The 19,764-nt window shown below is 36.3% G+C and overlaps 1 protein-coding gene across 1 annotated transcript in view; it reads left to right on the plus strand.

The window, feature by feature from the left end:
* The window catches only part of Nxph2 (neurexophilin 2), a 123,002-nt gene extending 103,450 nt beyond the window's left edge, over positions 1–19,552 (plus strand). The window contains exon 2 of the mRNA XM_070038050.1: positions 17,119–19,552. Coding sequence (XP_069894151.1) covers positions 17,119–17,862 — 744 coding nt within the window. The 3' untranslated portion in view covers positions 17,863–19,552. The remainder of the gene's footprint in view (positions 1–17,118) is intronic.
* The last annotated feature ends 212 nt before the right edge of the window (positions 19,553–19,764 follow it).

Genomic DNA, 19,764 nt, shown 5'->3' on the forward strand with positions numbered 1-19,764 from the left:
CGGCAGGGTACCTAAAATTTTGACATGACTTGCTTGACTAGTTATCAAAAGACATTATGGAAGTGATGCTTCCATGATCTGTTTTGAGGCAGGTGTTATAATGACTATCTGTGACCCATGATTCCAATTCCATGGGTTTGAACTCATATACCATTGTGTATTAATAAGTGGCATTGGTATCTCGTGAATATATTGGAATTCTAGAAATGCTTCAGTCAGGCACTAGTGACTCTTGCTTGTAATCCCATCTACTCAGGAGACTGAGATCTGAGAATCATAGATTGAAAGAGGCCTGGACAGGAAAGTGTATGTGTTTTTTTGTTTAATTTAAACTTTATTGTAAAGGTGATGTACAGAGGGGGTTACAGTTACATAAGTCAGGCAATGAGTAAATTTCTTTTTGAAAAGTGGTTTTCTCCCACTTTTCCCCCTCCTGACCCTTCCCTCTGCCCAGGTTATAAAGTGTATTTCCAACATAGTGTCTAGTGAGTATCACTGCTGAATTTCATCCTTTGTCCCACCATTTCTGTGATGCCTCTTCCTATCCCCAAATCAGATAAACTTATATGCAAGACAAAAACTTCAAAACTCAAAAACACTACAAAAAGGAATAAATCAAAGGAAAAAAGAAAGAATAAAAGCTATAACTGAAAACAGCATAATAAAAAAACTTCTTGTTATCTATAGTTAATTAGCAAAAAGTCATAAGTGGAGCTGTGGCTAAAGTGGAAGAGTACAACAGCCTAAAAGCAAAGTGGCAGTGCCCAACCTGAGTTCAAACCCTAGTACTGCACAAAAAGAAAGAAAGAAAGAAAGAAAGAAAGAAAGAAAGAAAGAAAGAAAGAAAGAAAGAAAGAAAGAAAGAAAGGGAAGGAGAAAAGGGAAAAGAGGGAAAGGAAACAAAAGAAAGGAAAGGAAAGGAAGAAAAAGGATGAGAGAAAAAGCTGGCTTCAAGGAGGGAAAATGAAAGTATGAGAAAACTGCTTTGGTTTACCATTAAGGGGCTATTTAAGAGCTTTTATTTTATTTATTTCAATTTAGAAAATTCACTGGGTGATATGTTCTGGCCTGTTTGAATTTTGCCAGGTATTTTGAGCCAGCTTTGAGACAAATTTTGGTGGGAAAAAAGTGAAGGATAGTAAGAGACTATCAGAGAAATTGAAGAGATTGCAATCTCATTTTTAAATTACCACAGTTGCCAAGAAAGAAACCACAAATGACCTCATCTAGGTATCAGATGACTGAAACGGAACTCCTTGAATATATGTGTAGCTATGTCAATTGTCAGCAAGGTAGAAACTGTCATGGAATCACACAGATTGCCAGCCCAGTAGAGATTATAAGAAGAAGTATTATGGTCACTTGCATTGTAACAAAGAACTCAATATCTCTACTCTATTTTTAAATTTTTCTATCCTTATTTTCAATCACTCTGTGTTATTGTAGAGGTACTAAATTATATCCTATAAAATGCAAAACTGATATTGTATACTTTTCCTGGTTCAATTAAAGTAGATCTATTCATTACAACAGTAAACAGATCTAGGTGAAAGGTAACAGTCTATATGTTAATACTGACAATAGATAGTGGATAAAGGAAGGTAACCTAATTCATTATTTTTATAACATTTTGTAAATTATCTTTTAGTAATTATTAACAACTTTTCCAATATTATTTCAAAATGTTTTATGTTTCATTATTTTTCTATCAAATCAAATTATCATTATTTACTATTCCATTCCATACCCAACTTCTAACTTCTTATTTCTTGTTATTGACTAAATTTTAACTAGGATTTAAAACATTTTCCAAAATGGCCTAAGAGTAAGTCTAAGGAATTGAAATGTTTTGAAAGGTCCATGGAGTTATACATTGATAGATTTGTTTATTTTATTTTATTTTTTTTGGGGGGGGTCCAGTCCTGGGGCCTGAACTCTGGGCCTGGGCGCTGGCCCTCAGCTCTTCAGCTCAAGGCTAGCGCTCTACCACTTGAGCCACAGCGCCACTTCCAGCTTTTTTTCTTTTTGCTTATGTGGTGCTGAGGAATTTAACGCAGGGCCTCAGGCATGCAAGGCAAGTGCTCTACTGAGCCACCTTCGCAGCCCCATTATTCTTATTTTTATCAGGACTTACTGTGAATCAAGATCTGTGAAAGGACTGGAGACGGAATTAAGATAGAGTAGTCCCCACCAAGATTTTTTTTTCGGGTCTTGGGGCTCAAAATCTTGGTTTGGGGACTGTCCCTAAACTCAAGGCTAATGTTTTACCACTTGAACCACAATGTCACTTCCAGCTTTTTCTGTAATGAACTGGAGATAAGAGTCTGGACTTTCCTGCCCAGGCTGGCATCCAATCAAGATTCTTAATTCTCAGTCTCCTGAATAGTTAGGATTACAGGCATGAGCCACATCAGGCCCCATCAATAATTTTATGAAAGAAAATATCAAGCAAAAACAACAATAAAAAATAATAATGAAAATAAGTACAGCCAAGAATGTGGCAAGTGCAATGTTCTACACTTGCATTGTTTTCTCTGAAGAAACATTAAACCTTAAATCTGAATCTGTGATTAATGTCATTATCAGATATCCCTGTACTCTACTGGATTCTGAGAAAATTCAGACAACAGGCAAAACTGAATCATAAAAATACAACATTTATACACAAACCCAAACATTAAAATAAAAACTCTTTCCTCTAAAATAGAGGATGGAAAGAATAGATACCTAAAGAGGGGCATTCCAAGGAATTGGCTCTGGTGGTTCTCTGGATCAACAACTCCCAAGGCCACAGGACTGGTCAACAGGAGTTGATGGTGAAATCTGGAAGCGGAAAAGAATTCATCCTCCTTAGTGAAACTTCTGTTTACAAGGCTTTCTCACCAATTGGAATGGGAACAATATTCTGTTTGTTTAAAATAAACTGATTGCTCCTAAGGAAATAAGAAAGGTGTGATGGGGCTTGAATACAGGTCCTGGGCGTTCACTCTTGATGTTGTTGTTGTTTTCTCCTTCAATGCTTGCTCTCTGCTACAGAGTGAGTGGACCACACAGAGTTACAGCTTTCTAGTGGTTAATCAGAGATAAGAGTCTTCTGGACTTTCCTGCCTGAGCTGGTCTTGAGCCAGGATCTTCAGATCTCATTCTCTTGATTAGCTAGGGTTACAGATGTAAGCCACTGACACCTGACAAAAGCTTTTCTTCTTACAATGCCAAAATGTTTGTTTGGATTTTTTTCCAATACATTTTAACTATAATGCAACTCAATGCAGTGTAGTTTTCTTTAAAAATACAAATATTATGTCGGGTGCTGGTGGCTCATGCCTGTAATCCTAGCTACTCAGGAGGCTGAGATCTGAGGATCATGGTTCAGAGCCAGCCCTGGCTGGAAAGTCTATGAGAGTCTTATCTCCCATTAACCATCAGCAAACTGGTAGTGGTGCTGTGGCTCAGGTGGTAGAGTGCTAGTCTTGAGCTGAAGAGCTCAGGGACAGCACCCAGGCCAGGTTCAAGCCCCATGACAAAAAAAAACTATATAAAATATATATTGTGTACACTATACAGAGTAAAATATGAATTGCATAGTCAAGCAATTGTTATCATACCTTTTCAAACAATTAGCTTAATAAACTACAATAGTTTAGAATGAACTTCTAGAATAAATTTCACTTTGTGGTAAGAAAAATGTTTTTAATTTATTGGGCAAATATATTAATCAAGGTATCTTTTCTTTTTTGTCTGGCTTGGTTGGGTTTCAGATCCATTAAACTACTAGGGTAAAAAGAGCATGACCTTCTACAAAGACCTCAGTTCTAGATTTATAGCTGTCTTTTGGATCTTGAACCCTGTCACTTAATCTTCTAAGGTTATTTCTTGGCCTAAATACCTTACAAAGATATCAGCATCAGCTCTGGTTATTTAAAGAGTCTGTAATTTCAGTCTAAATATCAGGAATGATTATTACTAAATAATTTCAGCAGAATTATCAGCTTCATATACAAACATTATGCTTTTATATTCTTCTTAAATAACTACTCTACTGTTTGTAGGGTACCATTGTCTTACAAAATTATTTATGTTGGATCATAATACACAAACAGGTATAAATATATATGATTCTGTAAAGAAATCCCTAATAGACTGTAAATATTACATTAAAGTATTATACTATGCATTAACTCCTTAATTAAATTAATTAGTGTGTCCTGTAAGAATATAACCAAGAACTGCTAATATTTTGCCCAATTTTAAAAAGTCAATCAATTATAGATTAGTACTTGAATAACTTTGTACTGTGGCCTAGCCAAGCTGACTCACAATCAGGTTTGAGATAATGGCAAAACTAATGATACCTGAAGGTTAAAGTGTCAAGTACATTATGGGGTACCATACAAAAACCAACCACTTTATTTTAGTGCTGGTTCTGGGGATAGAACTCAGGGACTGGGCACCATTGCTGAGCTCTCTTTGCTCAAGCTAGCACTCTATTGCTTAAACCAAGCTCCATTTCCAGCTTTTTGTTAGGTAATTGGAGATAAGACTCACAGACTTTCCTACCTGGACTGGCTTTTAACTGTGATCCTTAGATCTCAACCTCCATAGTTACTAAAATTACAGGCATGAGCCACTTCTGCCTGGTCAAAAACAATCATTTATATATGCATACCTACAACCCCTTGAATGTGTTATCCCACTCACTGAAACCCTACCAGAATTACATGGCAATAGAATCATCTGGCATTTCCACTCCTCATTTGACTGCTCTTCTCTTTCTCTTTTTGAATAATTTTTATGTTGTCTCTCCAGGCCATGGTAGTCCAGTAGGATTTATGATTTCCTATCTCTCATCTCAAAACTTGAGTGAGATTTAAAGGACATATAGAAGAAAGTAGACGGCACCACCTGAGTGCTTTGTCACTCTCTCAACAAGACACTGAAATTAAAAGGTACCTAGGTTGACTTTGCATAACTTGCATTGAATGTGATTGCCTTCTGCCCTTTGTTTTACTGGGGAAATATGACCACATCATAATTAGCAATCTCTTACCACAAGGTTTCTTTAAGACTTGCTTGCAGCTGATTTGACAATTTGTTTTTTGGTTGGCCTTCTAATACAAAATGAATTCTATATTTTTTCTGACCCCGTTCTCCTTAAGTGTTTGTAGAGAACTCTGTGCGTGTACACACCTGTTTATGTGTGTGATGTTTGTGTTTAATAATATGCATGCATAAGTGTGCATGGTTTTGTATGTGTGTTGAGTTTGTTAGAGGTACTTGAGTTGCTGATTTTTGAGCTTACTGTCATCAAGATAAAATAAGAATTGCCATATTTAACCTTAGCAATAAAGCTACTGCCAAGCATTGCAATCTAGCCTTTTTTTGGCTCTCACTGCTGAGATTTCTGTCTTCACATTTCCTGTTAGTTCATGTATCAATTTAGTAAAATGTAAAGGGTAGCTATTAAAAGATATTGGGAAAGTACAATGAGCTTGCCCCTCTCAGCAGGAAGCATGTCCACTGTTTAGCTTTCTTCTCTAAGCAATCATTTGTTTTCCAACTTGCAAAATGAATTTTGAAACAAAGCCACATTGTGCCATGAAATATTAATAGGTGCAATTAATACATTGATAGATGTTTGACTCTGTCATTATTCATCTCTTTTTTTTGGTCGTTCTTTGTCTAATCTGCTGTGACAGTTCTGTAATGGAGCACCAGAAATATGACCCTAGGGTGAGCCATAAGACTAATCATCAATATAGCAATGCATGTTGTCCTGCAGAAACGTGTTCCTGTGTTGTCAGCAGGGATGATGTTCTGGAAAATCTCTACCTAGAGAACACTTTTCAAGATTTATTTACAAAGAAAAAAAAATAAAATAAATGGGATGCTGAGTTCGATCTCGACTAGAGTATTATTTATTTATTTTTCTGCTGAGCAAGTTGTCATTTCGTTTTTATAGTAGGGTACAGAACAAGATTGTTAAAGCATATGTAAGCTATGGAATGTGTAAGCTATGGAAGTAACAAAAATGAGGCTTTGGACCATCTTTCCTTATTGGTTTTACAGTTTTTCAACTCTAAAGGGATTTCACAGACCATCTGAGGTTATATAACAGTGGTCACCTAAGGATTCTTGGCTTAAATTAATACACTTAATTATAGTAATAGTCACCTGTATAGGTTACATCAATAACAATGTATTATGACCAAATCTATGAATGCTGGCAGTTATCCTTCCTAACAGTCACGCTGACAGAACATTAATGCTTCTGGGATAATCAAGAGGCACAAACTAGCTGCCTCTAAAAATATTTGAAGAGATCTATCTATCGTGTCGTTGCTGTATGCCAATCTTCTTATCAAGGAAAAGTCAACTTGTCTAGCTTGTTACAGATTGACATGTGGGAACATGAAGTTCCTTTCTCACAATCGTGATTAGTCAAAGTATTGCTCTTTGTTCCACATAGGAGTACATGTTTTTGATGCGCTCTAAAATAGTTATAGTCTTCATTTATAATAATTATATATGTAAGATAAATATGTTACACCAATTACTTTATGGTAAAGCATTATAGACTATAAATATATTTTGTTCATTTGTTTTTTTAAAAAATATTTTTATTGTAAAAAGGGGTTACAGTTGCATGAGTAAAGTAATGAGTCTATCAAGCATTGTTGCCCCCTCCTTTGTTTTTCTCTTACTTTCCCTTCCCTCCCCACCTCCCCAACCCCTTCCCTCCCATACCCCTCCCCCACTGAAGTTGTAAAGTTCATTTTCAACATAGTGTCTGTTCATTTGTTTTGTGTGCTGAACAAGCACAGAAATATGAAGCCTTGAAGTATCGATGCCTCTTCCATATTGTACCTATTGTGGAATTTTAATAGTTTGGTTTTTTTTTACATGTAAAGCATTCTTTAGCCTTTGTAATAATAATGAGTAGTAGGTAGATTTAGTTATTAGCAGACGCCTTTAACCACAAAGTTCAAGCTTTATTATTTTAGTATGTTCTTATGTACCTATGGCATGTTTATTTCACTATCAAGTGTCACTTGTATGTTGATATTAATTATATAGAATTATAGAAGAACATTGTACAATAATTCTACAGAGGTCTGACTACCTCAGAACCCAAAATTAAAAGTCATTCACCCTTCAAAGTTCATTGGAGTTTTAATCATGAAAGACAAGACCTAACACTGCACTGCAAGTCAGAGACTACACACAGATTGAATATTGGAGCTTGTTCAAGCTTGTGAAAAGTCACCAACTTAGTCTTTCACCAGAAAAAATATAACTATACTTTTGTAATAGTATTGTACTCTCATTAATAATTATAAGCAAATCTTTTTTAATGTTTTTTATTTTATTATAAAGATGCTGTACAGGGGGGTTACAGTTACATGAGAAAGTAATGAGTACATTACTTGTCAATCATTGATACTCCTTCCCTTCCTCGTTGCTGTCACACTATCCCTTCCTTCCCCCACCTTCCACACTCCTCCCCTCTCCACCCCATCCCCCCACCCAGCCTGAAGTTGTAAAGTTTATTTCCAATATACTATCCTGTGGGTATCCTTGTTGCAATGGGTCATCCTGTGTCCTTGTTTCAGCGTTTTGTTCTTTCCCTTCCCCTCCCCAGATTAGACAAATGTATATACAAGATGCAGGGTACCAAAATCAAGTACAGTGACAACAGGGAATATGCCATAGGGGAAAGAACATACAAAGGAAACAACAACAAAAAAAATAAAATCACATGGTACATTTAAAACAATAACAATAAAGACAGACCTCTTATGTCCACATCTTGGGATTCATTTCACTTAGCATCATCTTATATGGTCATATGTACATGGCTTTTGAGCTTTTCAGCTCCTCTGATAAGATTATCCTATATGTACACTAATTATTGCAAATAAGGGAAACCATGGAACCTAAATTTCTGTGGGAATGGGTCATCAATATACAATTTGGATCAAGTGATACGGGAATATAAATACCATGGTAGATGTTTTTGTTGTTGTTGTTGTTGGTCATGGGGCTTGAACTCTGTGCCTGGGTGCTGTCCTTGAGCTCTTCAGCTCAAGTGGTAGACACTTGAGCCACAGTGCCACTTCCTGTTTTCTGGTGGTTTATTTGGAGATAAGAGTCTCATGGACTTTTCCTGCCCAGGCTGGCTTTGAATCCTGATGCTCAGATCTCAGCCTCCTGAGTAGCTAGGATTACTGGCCAGGCAGTTGATTTACTAACTGGTAAATCTTAGACTTCATTTCTCTCATCTGAATAAAAATGTCAAATGCTCAGGTCTTGTTCAATCCTTACCCTATTATTTTATTTCTTATATTAGAATCAATACTCCACATTCCCTGTTATATTAATACACACACATATACAACAAAACAACAACTAGAATATGTCTTTAATGTTTCTTCTCAATTTTATTGTACAAGTTGCATAAATACAAAATACATAAAGACTGTTTTGTCTGTTCAACAGCATACTCCCCATTTCAAGAACACAAATGCAGGTATCCAGAATATATTTGAAAAGCTGGTGCTGAATAAGTGAATGCACACGTGCTAGAGCACAGTGCAAGTCTCATTTCTGCTCTGCTCTATGGTCCTCATCTCCTTCAACAGTTCCTGTCAATGAATTTCCCTTGTCTCTTTCCATCTCACAGACCTCTTTGTCTCTTTAAAAATGCAACCCTTAGGCCTTTTACAATTTCACTGTTAAAAAAAATAAACAGATACAGAAAAAGGGCATGTTTACACAAGGTCCTGGGACAGTTTAGTAACTGTGCCAAATGTCACTTTTATCTTTCTGACTCTAAGCACTTCTAGGAAACCAAAGCAGTATTGCTCCTGTCTCAGCTTTGGCCTTGCTTGTCCTGACTGGGCTGATTGTCCCTGCATCTTTCATTCATTCCTTCAACCCTTGGAGCAATTTATCTGATTTGATAAATTCAGTTATTGAAAGATAGGGGAACAGATTCTTTCTACTGTAGACAGATGCTATCGGGACATTCCACTTTTCCACTCAGTCCAGTGATTTGCATGGGAATTCAGTAGCACTCTTGTCATGGCAGGTATAGACAAAAAGTTAATCAAATAGTCTGATGTTGGTGGCTTATGCCTATAATCTAGCCACTTGGGAGGCTGAGGTCTGAGGAGCAAAGGAGCGAAGTTTGAAGTCGATCTGGGCAGGATAGTCTATAAGATACTTATTTCCACTAAACTACAAAAAAAAGCCAGAAGTATAGCTGTGGCTCAAGGGGTAGAGCACTAGCCTTGAGCACAAAATCTCAGGGACAGTGCCCAGGCCCAACACACACACACACACACACACACACACACACACACACACACACACACACACACACACACACACACACACACACTCGAGTGCACATCATTGAATAATGAATGTAGTCCTGCAAAAATAACAAAAAGTACATATATTGATGGAACTAGTTCTAAGCTGTGTTAAGCAGGGTATGTTAACAAAATAGAAAATCATCTAGTGTTTTCCTGCTAAGTCAGGAGAAGCATATTTAGAAGCAGAGGGTTTAAAGGGTTCAGCTGGAATTATTTAGGAAATCCAGGTGTACCCTACTCCCCTGTTACCATGTGCACGAAGAGTCAGTAAGTGCTGAATAAATGTGTCATGTACAAGTGTTAACTAGTAGCCTAGAACAGCAAAATTACTTCCTTTGGGGGTCTTTTTAACTAAGAAAAATAACATTTATTAAGGAAGCTATATGATGAAGTTATTTGTACTGATAATGGTATGTTGGTATTAAATAGAATTTGAGCTCCAGAAGTTGAAAGTTTAAAATTTCTGTTATTATTTATTGCTGTCATAACTTTTATTATTATTTGGTATTGAAAAATCTTTCCCTCTCACAGTTTAGACACCAGCCTAGCATGTAGCTAAACAGAAGTAGCAAAGCTATTGTTATGACAGGCATAGAGAAAATGTTTTTTCTGTACTTATGTCAAAGATCTGATTGTCCTAAAACTCAAAAGAAACCAAATTAAACCTGCAATCCCAGCACTTTGGAGGCTGAGGCGGGAGGATCACATGTTCAAGGCTACATGGTGAGGTTCAAGTGACCCTTTGTAGAGTTACAAAGTAAGATGCTGTCAAAAAATAAAGGAAGGAAAGAAGGAAGGAAGGAAGGAAAGAAGGAAGAGAGGAAGGGAGGGAGGGAGGGAGGGAGGGAGGGAAGGAAATCAAGTTACTCTGTGAGGGTGTCTTTCATTAGTTTCATTACCTTTGGTAAACAATTTGTCTTGCAAAGAAGTTCCCATCTAAAAACTGCTTGTTTTTCATTAGGCATATAAAATTTATTATTGTGCATGGACTGTCTCCTACTAGGAAAGGACACGTGATTCTGATGCAGTTCACAAATAATTCTAATTTATACAAGATGTGTACAGAATATGTTCTTCATTGTGGTGCTATTAATTATCAAAGTAAGCCCAATTTTAAGGAATTAATATTAAATATAAAATAAAATAATAATACTAATAATGTTGGTGATAGACACATTTGTAACATAAAACTGCCAACATAATTTAGAAAGCATTTGTCAGTTCCTAAAAACCGAAAATTTTGTTATTCAAGAATATTGCTGGGGGGGGCTGGGAAGGTGGCTCAGTGGTAGAGCGCTTGCCTTGCATGCATGAGGCCCTGGGTTCAATTCCTCAGCACCATATAAGCAAAAAGAAAAAAGCCTGAAGTGGCGCTGTGGCTCAAGTGGTAGAGCGCTAGCCTTGAGCTGAAGAGCTGAGGGACAGCGCCCAGGCCCAGAGTTCTGGCCCCACAACCGGACCCAAAAAAAAAGAATATTGCGGGGGAGGGTAGGGGGAGATGGAAAAGGATAGGAAGGGGAAACAAACGAGGAGGCAACAATGCTTGATAAGAAATGTACTCATTATCTTGCTTGATAAGAAATGTACTCATTATCTTGCCCATGTAATTGTAACCCCTCTGTATGGTATTTTCACAATTAAAAAAAAAAGAATATTGCAAAATTATACATTAAAATGTTCATTTTTATTTTAAAAAATCAATCCTGAACCAAGGTATCATTGAATTAAATTTAGATTACATGAAGTTTAAGAAAAATCTTCAAGCGTTATGAGAATTATGAAAGCAAGACTTTTTGTTAAGACTCTTTCCTACCTAAACCACAGAATCAAGATCAATGACAATATTGTCAAGTTGCTGGCATGTACCCTTGAATGTTAACAAGACTTTGTATCTGGGTTCTTCCTTGCCAAAACCTATCATCTCAGACTAATTATGGGGAAAGCACTAGACAAAACCAAGTTGAAGACCACTTTAAAAAATATCTGACCAGCATTTATCAAAACATTCAAGGTCACATGAAAGAAAGAAAATCTAAGAAACGATCTCATTCAAGACAAGCTAAGGTTTCACAGTGACCAAATAGATTGCCTTTTTGGATAGGATTCTGGAACAAACAGACAAAAGGGCTTTAAGAAAATAAAATAATGAAGTCCAAGTAAAGTGTAAGGGTTAATTTATAATAATGTGGCAGTACTGGTTCATTACTTGTGTCAAATGCATCAGAGTAATAGATATTAACAATGGAGAAAACTGGAAGAAGCCATATAAGAACTCTTCTACTGTTCAACTTTTCTATAAACTAAAATTCTTTCATAATAAGATGCTAATTAAAAAGATATGCAGCAGATATACTTGAAAAAAAGTCTCTTCTGATATAATGTTTTCAGGGGAAGATGCCTTTTAGTTTATAAATTATTTCCATAATTTGTGACAGTTCTCACATCTGCTGCTATGTAATTCATTGCAAGCTCTCTGCCTCTTGGGGGGAAAAGGCATTTAATTATCAGTGAAATTCAACTTCAGCTTGTTATGATGAATGATTTGAACCTGTCATCTTCAACTCCCCCCAAAAAACAAAAGAACTGAAATGAACTACAGTCTTATTGGACTCCCTCCTTCCTTCCACCTGCTTCATTTAATTGATGAAGGTTTGAGCTTTTATTAATCTTTTTGAGCTCTTTTGTAAGATGCAGAAAAAGCTAATATGATATCATTGTATCTTGCTAATGTGTGTGCTTTGTGAAATTGATACACCCTGCCAAGACATAAATTACTTAAGCTTTGATAAATGTGTTGAAATCATGGAATGTTCAAACAGATAAAGCACAGCAATCCCTCTTTCTTTCCCTTCTTAAAACTCCATTTTGTGCTTGAGGCTAAATGTTTTTGTATTATCATTGTAATAAGATGGGACAAATAAGAGCAGTGATACTGAAATTAGCACAAAGAGCCCCATGGAATTCAAAAGCAAGCAACAGGATACATCCATGTGTTTGTAGATAGCATCTAAGAATCTTGTGGGACAGAGAGGTTTCCCAACAGGTTCAGAACCACCTACAATCTTCTGTCTGCTTGGGAATGAGGGTGCCTGCTAGATGTTTTATAAGTTCAGATCCCTTTGCTGAGCCATTTGAAAAGTTGGATCAGCAATTTTGTTAGCAAACAGAGATCAGCTGGACTCATGATCTGAATGTGACTCAGCTGCCAGTGTGACTGGACACATTGAAGAAGTCATGGATGCCCTGGGATTGGGAAGGTTGATTCCTACTTGGTAGTTAATTTATCACATGGTATGGAACAAGTTACTCAACTAAACATTAATCAATGTAGGCTTTAGAATTCATATAACCCTTTAGAAACATTTCTTGGGTAGGAGACCTGAGCTGCCCGTTGGACCATGGAAAAGTCATCAATCATTGGTACCTTTTGTCAAGGATTAGGATCCAACTATTCTTTTATTTAGTCCTTACATACAGCCAACAAAGGAGACATGGAAAATTAGGATTCAGGTCATGAAATTATCCAAGGGGTGATGATATCATCAGGTACCCAATACTGTCTTTTGTTCTGCCATTCTGTTGACACTTAGTGGCCTCCATTTTCTCTGTCTTTTGAGGTTAAACATGAGCCTTGGAAACTTCAGCCATGACATTGGGCTGCACCCATCGACATAGACATGATATATGGGAGTGTACTTTCTCAACAGAGATGCTATGAAGTGATGACGCAAAGGAAGGCTGGACAAGTTGAGCCAAAGGGAGAAAGAGTTGGAGGACGGATATAGTTAGCAGCTTCTACCAGTATATCATTACCAAACAAATTGTTTGAGATTCAAACTTAATTTGAAATCAACACTTTTGGTAACTGTGTAAAATAATGAGGAGATGAATTTGTGTACATCTTTTCTCAATTTGAGTAAATGTCAAAGGAAGTTAGAAATGTGATGGTCTAGGGAAAGCAGAAATAATTCAGTACATGCACACATACACATATATGTATACTTTTACACATGTGTATATACATATAACCTAAGTAGTTTTATCTAAGGAACTTTGGATGAGTGTTTTTGCTAGAAGGAAGTGTTACAAATCTAGACTATTGGTTAAACATTTTGTATAGATCATCTTTAAAATAGCAGGCCCCTTCAGTAGTTGGGAACTGAAGAATTGTGAATTAAATTTCTTAGAAATCACTTTTTATGGGAAATCTTTTCTGAAAAGTTAAAGAATCTTTCTAAAAACATATAATTACACCCAGTCTTCCTATTTGATTAGCTGGTGTTAATTTGATTTATACACACATATTTCTTTTTTTTTTTCTTTTTTTTTTTTGGTCTGGTCGTGGGGCCTGAACTGTGGGCCTGGGCGCTGTCCCTTAACTATTCAGCTCAAGGCTAGCGCTCTACCACTTGAGCCACATCGCCACTTCCGGCTTTTTTCTTTTTGCTTATGTGGTGCTGAGGAATCGAACCCAGGGCCTCATGCATGCAAGGCAAGCGCTCTACCACTGAGCCACCTTCCCAGCCCCTACACACATATTTCTTAAATGAGTCACATGTGTTAGGATGAAGTTCTGTTTAGATTATGACTTATTCCAGGAAAATATAAAAACCTTTAAAAGAGTTTCAGTTAATGGTCATTTAGTATTATTATTAAAGAATCTTAGAAACATTATAATGGAAGTCCTAGAAATAAGGATATCCTAAGATGTTGATTTTTTTTATCATATTGTCTGAAATGTATCGAAACCACCTAGTGAAGACTCTGTGTGATTACAAAACCTACTTGTGTTTGAATGATGATCTCAATGTTTATACATTTTAATAACAGAAGAGTAAATTGAGCAAAGCACTGAATCAAAAGAAATAATGCCAGGAGAAAAATTTGGGGAAAATATGTAACATAGGACAAACACTTACATATAGAAAGAATAGAAAAAGTAGACTGATGTTGAAAGCCAAGACTGTTTTCATATTTGTGGTTGAAAAAAAAACTTTTTTGAATAGAAAATATTTATCTATTTATCTATTAAATATTTATCTATCTATTAATTAACGTTAATTAGTAGGAAATCTATGAAGAAAAGAAATTATGGTATTTTAAGCATGTTATCAAGGAAGAATGAAAGAGAAAGAAAAGCAAGCCTGAGGAAAGTTTTGAGGCTATACTAAACCAAGGACTAAAGATCAGCAAAGAAGCATTTGTTAAGGACAGAAGTTACCAACAAGTGGTAGGCCAATCTGTCACCACTTCCCAGGCAGGAAAACTTCATGAAATATTGGAGATAGTGAAAACTAGGTAATAGACTCTGAGTAATAAGAATGATGCTCACAGGAAAGAGAAATTGGAACATGATGACCAGCAAAGAGTGTCTTATCTGTTCAGGGAAACTTGTCCTTTCTCTGGAGAAAAGACAGGACACGTCACTTGTACCAGCTCACATCAGTTCTCAGCAAAACTCAGACCTGAAGCCAGACTACTGAACTGCATGGGCTGTGAAGCACTTGGTTTCTGCATATCACAGTAAGAGTGTTCAGTGGTGATTTTAGTGCTCTTCACAAATCCAGTCCCTATTTAAAGACAGTGAATGAGCTGATTCATATGTATATAACTTTAATTTTCATTGTTTCACTTATGTTGTATTGCTATGTTTTATTCATCACTAAATTCTTTCATTTATTATGATAACATGGATTAGGTGATATAAGACTTTGTGAGCTAATATTTAAATAAAACAGTCGGGGGAAATATTCAAAAGCAGAAAGCTACAGTTACAGTATTACATGTACTTTGAAAACCAAATTCAGGGTAATGATCCCTATTTCCCTGGTAATTATACCATCCTGACAATACCTGGGGGAAGAAGGAAGTATCAAATGCAAGTTTTGTAAGCCCTAAGAGGAGGTCAGATGGACTTGACCTTAAAATGTAAAATTATATCAATATGTTTTCCAACATCTGTAATTTTAGTGATAATAAGCAAGCTTTAAAACGCACACACACACACACACACACACACACACACACACACACACACACACACACACACACACAAACACACACCTCTTACAAGTCCTTGGATTCCTACTCTGCAGTTATCCTGATCTAAGTGATGATACTTTTCAAAATATTCTGTTAAAACTTAAGTTTACAAACATTATTTGTAGTTCTAGTGATTGACCTCAAGGCTTCACACTTGCCAAGCAAGTGCTCTATCATTTGAGCTATGTTTCTTGTCCTTTTGCTTTCTTTTTCAAATAGGGTCTCACACTTTTGGCTAGGTGGCCTGGGATTACAATCTTCCCAAGTAACCAGATTATAGATGTGAACCACTAATCCCAAGTTAAATTTCTAAACTTTTGTGACTATGGCAAATGGCTCCTCACATTATTAAGGTATACTGTATATTCATGTGCAATATTTATAATCCAAGCTATGTTTATGATTGGATTGAATGCAATATTATCTAAAATTATCTAAATCTGACATCAGTTTTACCCAGTGTTTTGGAGAATCTGAGACTGGAGAAGCAGTCCATAAACACAGCCTCATGCTTTTCATCATGCTGACAGTTCTCCACAGAATCATTACAAGAGTGGTTTGTGCCATTAGCGATAAGAAGCTGTTCATGTTTCCACTAGAAACCTGTACTTCTCAGACTTTATAACTCATCCATAAATATTTGCTCCAGACAACAGTTTTCAGATTCCATATTGACTTAGCTGAATGGAGAAATCATGAGGACACATACTACAAAGAGAGTAAAAATGAAAATACAGTGGCGTTTCAGTGCCTATAATCTATAGCCAAATAACATAAGTTAGTAAAACATGTACACATAAGTTGTGCATTATTTCCATATTTGAGTTTTATTGTAGTCAAATTTATTAAATCATATGCAGTTTACTAATTTATAATTTCCACATGTATTTCTGTTTCCAGAAGAGTAGCATAGTGTGCTATTCCCACAAATAAGCCTTTTGTAGAATTTTAATACTAACCACATGTTTTTTGTTAATTGGGATTGTTAGTTGGGATTTTGTTAGTTGCATTTGGATTGTATTTTTTAAAAGCCATAAAATCATGTCTTAAACTCTTGAAAATACTGATAACACTAATAATTCCAAATATACTTAAGAGATGTATTATTTATTACTTATGATTCAGGTGGTTTATAACTCATTGGTATGATTCAGCATCTAGAATTCTCTTCCACCTGAATGTCAAGACCTCAAAACTTCCATATGTTTATAACATGAGTGGCTAAAATATCCTACACAAGTCTAGGTGAGAATGTTGAAAGAGGTGACATTGATCAAGGTATATTGTATTCATAAAGCTGCTTCACTAAATAGCAACTCCTTTGTACAGGTACTTAAAGATAATAATAAAAAATGATTAAAAATAAATTTGGAAAAAGAAAAGAGGAAGATTAGGAAACGGAGGCCACACTAACACATGCAAATGAAAGACCTTCTTATTCTCACCATTTTAATTGTTATACTTTCAGTTTTACATCACTCACTCACATTAAATACTCATCTCTTTGTACAGCTGAGCCCAACTGAGTGAGTGTGTGTTTATCATGTGCATGTGAGAGAGCAAAAAAGGGAGAGAAGAAGGGAGAGAAGGAGAAAGGGATTTATCAAGAACATAAATAATACTAAGTTTCCCTTCTGTTTCTGTGTGCATGCTCAAAGCATATCCTGAAGATTATTTCTCTTTCTTCTCTTTCCCTCAGCTGTTTTGTGATAGTAAAGAGGTGGTGCCCGCCACAGAGGGTCTGGATTGGGAGGATAAAGATGCTGCAGGAACGCTGGTTGGAAACGTGGTTCATTCGAGGATCATCAGTCCCCTGCGTCTGTTCGTTAAACAGTCTCCAGTGCCCAAGCCTGGCCCCCTGGCCTATGCAGACAGCATGGACAACTTTTGGGATTGGCTGGCCAACATCACAGAGGTCCAAGAGCCACTGACAAGAACTAAACGTCGGCCAATAGTAAAGACAGGAAAATTTAAGAAAATGTTTGGATGGGGTGACTTTCATTCCAACATTAAAACTGTCAAACTCAACCTCCTCATCACAGGGAAGATTGTCGACCATGGAAATGGAACTTTCAGTGTTTATTTCCGGCATAATTCCACAGGCCTGGGTAACGTTTCAGTGAGCTTGGTCCCTCCCTCTAAAGTGGTGGAGTTTGAAGTTTCCCCCCAGTCAACCTTGGAGACCAAGGAATCCAAATCTTTCAATTGTCGTATTGAGTATGAAAAAACAGATCGGGCGAAGAAGACCGCCCTGTGCAACTTTGACCCATCCAAGATCTGCTACCAGGAGCAGACTCAGAGCCATGTGTCTTGGTTATGCTCCAAGCCCTTCAAGGTCATTTGCATTTACATTGCCTTTTACAGTGTTGATTATAAACTTGTGCAAAAGGTTTGTCCTGACTACAATTACCATAGTGAGACCCCATACTTATCTTCTGGATGAACCTTCTCACAGTGATAGAAATGACGAACCTGTGTATATTTAATTAGAATGAACAAGAAAGAAAGCCCAGCTCTCCATAGTAAAGGATTCCTTTTGTTTCTGGCAGTGAACCGCAACTCCCTATCTGGTTTTCAAGTTAAAAGAAAAAAAGAAACATATTCCTATGTGAAATGTGTTTGTTTTCAATCATAAGTACCTTTAAGAAATCAAACTGTGTACCAAGCCGTCACTTTCTTGTAAGATGACTAAATTTTAGAAATATTGTTGTTTCTCTTAAAGAACATCAGTGGCAGCCGTGTATAAGAAGAAAGAACTAAATTATGCATGTAATCAGCATTGCTCTCAAAATGGGTCTGCCAGGAACTATGTATGGAAGGTTACCATTTAAAACAGAAAATTCAGTAAAGTAAATGGAAAGATAGTATTTGATAGATGAATTGTGTTTCTGACATTAGATCCTTTTGTTTTTATATTACTATCTCTTTCTTCACATTGGTGCCAGTATTGGTATAAGAGAAGATACAGTGATAGGGTAAAATGTGTTGCCAAACTCCTCTGTGAAGTTTCAGTGCTATAGTGGGGCCCAGGGCACTATTCTCTGAGCTAGAGTAGAGTGGAGTGTGCTTTAAGCAACTAAACTTGTATTGGCCACCCCCATCATGATTCTCATGGGGTTAGTAATACTGGCTCATTGGGAAAGCAAATCTTGGTGTAGGTCTTAAGGAAGATCATATTTTTAGAAACTGACCAAACTTGATGTTGTGATATTAACAGAAATCACATAAAATTCTCATGCACCATAGAGTTCAGGATTTCATTCTCTTAATTTAATAGTGTGACTTTATATACATACACATAGAACAAGTCTGGAATTGAGATTAAGTCATTTCTTTTCTAGGCAAAATTGTGAATAAAAAGGTGGAAGAGAGGTTGGAAATTTCAATGAAGAAATGGTGGAATAGAGGCTTGGAAATATCAGGGCTCTGGATTCATTACCTCTGTATTACCAAATTAGGTTCTTTTTGAATTTTGTTAATCATTAGGATGAAGAGTAAAACTCTCCATACCATATGGAAATAATATTACATTTGAATATATCTCATTATTAATACTGATAAGCAAGGTCCTGACTTACTAGGTCCTTAAAATTGCTTTGAATTAGTGTACCTTCACATTTGCCCTACTAGTCTTCAGTGATGGGTGAGGGATGAGCATGTAGTGCAGAACTAGATAGTCACTGAATTAGCACAGAAGGTTGTCTGGGGGTGGGGGGGACGGGGAATCTAGAACTCAAGTCTCAAAGAATGGTTATTACCCTTGTAACAGTGGAAGTTAACTTCATCTTCTCCTTCTTTTTTTGTAAAATATTAATGAAAGTAAAACCTTCAATTGAAGAACAAGCAAAGTATGTCTTAATGAACAAAGGCAACTCTTATCAGAAACCAACAGCTACATTCTCTATTTGGCATCTCCATTCCTTTCCTTTTACTAGTGATATCTTCAAAGTGTTCAATTTTGTCTTTTGTAAAAGTTGTACTAGGCTTAGTGTGTGGTCGTACAGGCTTGAAGTTTCTGCTCTGACCTCATCAGGTGCTTCTGTAATTCTGTGGTTGGTGAGTAATATTTTGAGACATCTTTTTATGTTCATCTAGAAACAGGAGTAAATTAGTATTATTTATTGTAAAGTATGTGGGAACCATGTATGTATATATACTTAGAATTTTCTGTGTACAGAAAAGGTATGTGTACACATTTCTATGTAAATAAAAATAATTTGCTAGATCTGTCACATGTATTCCAGGGTTGTTTTTTTTTAAGATTTTTTTTGTTCTTGTTTCATTTTGCCACAAGAATTGTGTGTGTGTATCTGTGTGTTTTGAATAATAATGATTAAACGTTAAA

Source organism: Dipodomys merriami, unplaced genomic scaffold (assembly GCF_024711535.1).
Source record: "Dipodomys merriami isolate MVZ:Mamm:240054 unplaced genomic scaffold, mDipMer1.0.p SCAF_1, whole genome shotgun sequence".
NCBI classification, from domain to species: domain Eukaryota; kingdom Metazoa; phylum Chordata; class Mammalia; order Rodentia; family Heteromyidae; genus Dipodomys; species Dipodomys merriami.